We start from the raw sequence: 5,551 nt of genomic DNA, 5'->3' as shown, positions 1-5,551 counted from the left end.
TATAGGCCGGGCGGCGCTTCAAACTCTTGACGTTCGCACGCCTCCGCACACTTGATTTCACCAAAGAAGAAACAATAACTGACCGAACGAAATGCGATCTAAGTTTTGCACTGAGTTCTTCCGATCATGACCATATGTCTTTTTTTATGAAATCCAGATCAACACGAGATATCATTACATTGTTTGTCTCATTCAGCTTCACATTAACTACATTAACATGAATATTGTTTATCCCATAGGAATACATGGCGGAAGGTATTCCAGTAGATCTTATTGAATACACTGACAACAGACCAGTCCTAGATCTCCTCCTATCCAGACCCATGGGACTATTAGCCTTGCTAGATGAAGAGAGTCGATTCACTAGATCCACGGACAGAACACTAATAGGTGAGTTGAGCTTTCCTCGAGGGATAAAACATCTTTTAGACTGGAATGTGCGAATTCTGCAAAAATATTGGGATCGAGTGGATTGGAACACAGCACATACCTTCAGGCACATTCCACTTGTCAAGGGTCTAGGCTTACCTTGCCATTGAGATCAATTTAATTTGAAGAAACCATTTACTGATGAAAATTCGTTTTGAAACAATAATTACCTAGTTCAAAAAAAAAGAAAGAAATTTGACTTGAAATCTCATATTTTCTTGGCATCTTGGCCATAGCCCCTTAAAGCCTTAAACTCTTGTAGAATATGTTAGCAATACAAGATCGTTAGCTGAGCTAGCAATTGGACTTTATCCTAGGTGTGTACATTTATTATTGTTTTTCCCCCAAAAGCATAAACACAACTTATTGAACATAAGAATAAATAGTTCCTTCCATAGGTATTAAACTTCTTATTTATGTAGTTAAATGAACGTCCATAAGACTTATAGAATCATCAAACCCAAGTACCATTATACCATAGAACAAGATCGTTAGCTGAGCTAGCAATTGGACTTTATCCTAGGTGTGTACATTTATTATTGTTTTTCCCCCAAAAGCATAAACACAACTTCAATTAAACATCAGAATAAATATTTCCTTCCATGGGTATTAAACTTCTTATTTATGTAGTTAAGTGAACGTCCATAAGACTTATAGACTCATCAAACCCAAGTACCATTATACCATAGATCCATAGAACCACACCATACACGATTCATAATACCACTAAGTATCCATGTTGCTGTATATGTAGAAGGGGTCTTGTGTTTACATTCTTCTGCTCTACACTACGGCTCTACTGTCCTACTCTTTGGTCTTAGTCTCTCGGTCAATAATATCTACTTCTACTCTACTGTCTTACTCACACTTGCACATTGCACATTCTTCTATTCTGAGATAAGCTCCCTCCCTCCTCCTCATGCGATACACATGTGAGACCACATCAGGTGATATGTGAGGCATGTGGTCTACACAATGGTGTGTACAACATATGAAACATATTAAACTCAGAAAAATGTCTTAATACATTATCTTTGAAGCATGAGTAGTTTACGCTGGTTCGATGCTTTTTATTAGGCACGGGTAGTGTTTCTTTTTCCAATTTAACATAATGGAACAGAATAAATAGGTGAGTAAAAACGTTAAACTTCAAAAGTTCTTTTATCCTCGTAATCTATTAATTTTAAGGACTTTCTGTTATCATCTGCCATAGTTTATATGACGTACCATTAGATAGTAGTAGTAATAGTAATAGTAATAATTGTGCTTTATTATTAAATTTTGACATATCATGACAATTACAAGATTAAATTGTGACAGCACTACAACTAGTCCACCCAACCCCCCCGGGGCCAACAGAAGGACGCGTGGAGATAGCGCGGTCAAACTGTTTTGACTTGGCGGGGCGGAGCGCTACCGCACTCGTTAATTTTTATCCACATAAGCCCAAAATTCCAGTATTCTTAAGGCCCCGGGGGGGTTGGGTGGATTAAGCAGGTTAAGTACATTTTATTAAAATCTATATGCTGAGGCTTACTTGTAGAGGCTAACAGCCCCATAGGACGGGTTGAGCTTCTATGAATCTACGAACTAATTCGGTTTGGTTTCTGTTTCAGTTCTGCCTATCAACCAGTTGCATTCTATTCGGTTTGATCCTGATCACATGGTCCATATCAGGCCTGACACTCGTGTACCTTAGCCTGCTGGGATTGTTATGTGGCCCCGCACTGGTGAAGCGGGCTATAATCATTGTGACGATGCAAAATGTTTGCATCAGCCAATTGACAATCAGCTGACGAGGTTCAGATCTGAGTTATTAACTGATAAGGCCGAAGCGGGCTACCCGATCCAAGCTAGTGCAGGAGTATGTGGCCACCTTCACTCAGTTCCTCAGTACATATCTTGGTGAGTTAACCTTCTTAGGGCTGGGACCATACTTTGAAATATCAAAGATTGCTTGATTAAGCACGGTTGTCAATTGGGGCACGGTTAGCCCAGAGGTAACGCGCTTGCTTCCCACGCAAAAGGTCCCGAATTCAATTCCCTCCATCGACTGAAATTGCAAACATGGAAATATTTCAACGGGTTACTTCCTGGTGTTCTCGTGTTTACCCAGCACCTAAATGGTAAGTATTCATCTACGAACTAATTCGGTTTGGTTTCTGTTTCAGTTCTGCCTATCAACCAGTTGCATTCTATTCGGTTTGATCCTGATCACATGGTCTATATCAGGCCTGACACTCGTGTACCTTAGTCTGCTGGGATTGTTATGTGGTCCCGCCCTGGTGAAGCGGGCTAGCCGATCCAAGCTGGTGCAGGAGTATGTGGCCACCTTCACTCAGTTCCTCAGTACATATCTTGGTAAGTTAACCTTCTTAAGGTGTCTCTAAACATAGTCGACACCGTCGATAGACCGATCGATTGTTGATCGATGTCGACTGAAACCGTACTTTCCCTGGACAACATAGATTCGCCTCTTCACCTTGTCGATCAACCATCAATCGACGGCGTCGACTATGTGTGGACACAGCTTTTGGGCTGGAACCATAGGTACTTTAAAATATCATCATGATTGTTTGATTCAATTTAATAATTTGCAATCTGTATTTACATCTCCGTTCTCAATATCCAGATCAACAATTGATTATCTCAAAGTGTGGTCCCGGGTCTTATTTGATTTCTGTTTTCTTTTTCCAGCTGAAAGCAAGGAAGAGGAAGAGAAAATCATTCCCCACGTCACTGAAGAAACCAAGAAATTCCTAGATGTTGACATTTGTGATGCTCCCTCATCCCATGGTAAACTAAAAGAACCACTACTTTTCCGCACGACTTTTAACCTACCTCGGGCCATGGGCATGTAGAGAGGAGAGATGAGAACTATGCGAGAAAAAAAGGTTGAGAGATTAGATGTGTATGGAATGGAAGAGAAGTTGTTGTTTACAAATGCGAACATTGACAATTAAGTCCTTTTTCCCTAGCATCCCAATGATTTGCTACAATATCAATGTTGGCTTCCGAAGCCAGCATTGATATTGATACTGAAAGAGAAGTGTAGACCTAGGAAAAAGTGGGGAAAATTACGTAAGAAAGGATTCACGAGTTAAAGGGCTCACATGAACCGAATGGCAAAATAGAGCTGGAAGAAAAAGATTGACTAAAAGCACTTACTTGGACCTCCTCACTTGATTCATTCAACTAAATTAGAACCTCCCCTTGTTTTCCAGATTCCATGGAGACTATCCGAAACCTCTCAGACCTCGGTGTCGCAGCCATGCCTAGCCACGATGACGCCAGTCTAGACTCCCTCAGTCCCGACGTTAATACAGACGAGTTCGCTTTACATCAGGGAGAGCCTGCAGAGCTCTCCGATGCAGGCATGGACTCTGCTCTGTACACGCCGCCCCTGAGTTCGGTGTCTAACACGTCATCCTCGGCCTCACTCGTGTCAGATGCCGCCACTGCTTTCGATAATGAGGATCAGGTAATAAAAATAATGCTGATTTATACTGCTCGTTGTTGTTTATCTTTCATTGAGAAAATACTTTATTCAATACTTAACCTATGTAAACTTAGTTTCACAGATAAAAATGAATACAAAATATTGTTTCAGTGCTTTCTTTATTTTCTACACATATTTTTCTGTTTTGCCCCTTTTATTGTGTAGCAAATGTTAGAAAATTAGTTCTGTCTGCTAGGTATTACCAGAACCTTCAAGCATTCTTCGCACTTTTGACGTTCGCGCGCTTCCCGGCAATCTCGGCACGCTTTATTGACGAATTTGACCAAATCAATAGTGAGAAATTGAGAATAGTTAGCTTGGACTTGGACGGTAGCGTGCCTGCCTTGTAAGCGCTAATGCGCGGGTTCAATTCCTGCCCGGGGCGGACTATATCCAAAACAAATAAGGTTCGTTCTACTTTAGCAGTCGGTAACGGGTCATCAAATTTTTAGGGTATGTTTTCTGAGATTATTTTCCTGATTTCCGATGTGTTTTTGAGCATTTGGTACGAAAAATACACCGACTAAAAAAAGACGCAATGTCGTTTGATATTGGAATGAAAAAATACGTCCTACAAGAGCTTCCTCTGACACTAAGAAGCCCTGGTTCAATCCTTTCACTTCTCCCTTCATATTGTGTTCTTGCAGCATGGACTTGGTTTATGAGACATCTGAAATGTACAGAGAGTATTTTAAAGTAAGGAGTGTCCTTAGGCCGGCCACTCAGCACTCACCATCAGATAGACCTGACAGGTACGCCCTAACAGATCCGCCTGCCAGGTCTACCTAATTGTGTGTGTGCCCATCAGGTATCAGGTAGGCGGACCTGATCAGGTGTACCTGTCTTAGCAGTTACACTGTTGCGAGTTATCATTTGCTTCCTGTGAACCCAGTCCTCTCAACTTAACCCGCTGTGTCCTTCCTCCTAAATAACTTCTGAAAAGTTCAAGATCCCTCTATCAAACCTCTAAAAAAGAAAAAAAACTTCGGAATTTTCAATAATTAAGTATTTGTTTGTAAGAAGTAGTGAAGAGCTTCTTCATGATGAAATCATCACAGAATTACTAAGAGCCTCCTTTGTTGTTCTCCCCCCGTAGGAATACTCTTCCACGCCCACTTCCCAGAGTCTCAACCTCAGTCACCTCCTGACCAACATGAGCAAGAGCCTGTTCAACACCGGGGCTGGAGAACCTGCTCAAGGTCATCTGAGAAAGCGACGCACCCTGAGCAGTGCTGACGAGGACTCGGAATTCGAAATGGTGGAACATGATGACGTCATAAACCACGCCTCGTGATTGGCTCGGCGTGGGGACCAATGAAATCGCTGTGTTTAGACGTCACTCTCCGCCTGTACAATATTGACCAATTGTACACCCGTCACTTATCATTTATTCAAGATAGCCCAGTGGCTATGGATCATAGAATAGCCAGCGTGTGCCAAATCAAATGATGAAGCAAGCAAATATGAGATTTTTTCTTTTTTGGAACTTTTTCCACTCGAGAAATGAGCTCGAGAACATAATTTCATCAATTGACACTAAAAAATTTCCGTCAATTGACACTTACATAATATAGGTACGGTCCAGACCATATGTTTAGCAATCAGTACTTGTACTATTGTAGG

General features: G+C 41.3%; 1 protein-coding gene across 1 annotated transcript; it reads left to right on the top strand.

The window, feature by feature from the left end:
- Positions 1-2,552: 2,552 nt before the first annotated feature.
- Positions 2,553-5,303, top strand: LOC103519771. Its single transcript, XM_026831137.1, has 4 exons — positions 2,553-2,790; positions 3,127-3,225; positions 3,654-3,910; positions 5,025-5,303. Exons 1-4 carry the CDS (start codon positions 2,553-2,555, stop codon positions 5,220-5,222), a joined length of 792 nt encoding a protein of 263 aa, XP_026686938.1. The 3' UTR covers positions 5,223-5,303.
- The last annotated feature ends 248 nt before the right edge of the window (positions 5,304-5,551 follow it).

The sequence above is a fragment of the Diaphorina citri genome, unplaced genomic scaffold (genome assembly GCF_000475195.1).
Source record: "Diaphorina citri unplaced genomic scaffold, Diaci psyllid genome assembly version 1.1 scaffold2931, whole genome shotgun sequence".
Taxonomy (NCBI): domain Eukaryota; kingdom Metazoa; phylum Arthropoda; class Insecta; order Hemiptera; family Psyllidae; genus Diaphorina; species Diaphorina citri.
This window is presented reverse-complemented; position numbering and strand designations above follow the sequence as displayed.

Coding starts and splice junctions, on each gene's coding strand:
- LOC103519771 (XM_026831137.1), top strand. CDS start 2,553: ATGGTAAGTATTCATCTACGAACTAATTCGGTTTGGTTTCTGTTTCAG. Junction 2,791..3,126: donor GTTCCTCAGTACATATCTTG/GTAAGTTAACCT, acceptor TTCTTTTTCCAG/CTGAAAGCAAGGAAGAGGAA. Junction 3,911..5,024: donor CTTTCGATAATGAGGATCAG/GTAATAAAAATA, acceptor CTCCCCCCGTAG/GAATACTCTTCCACGCCCAC.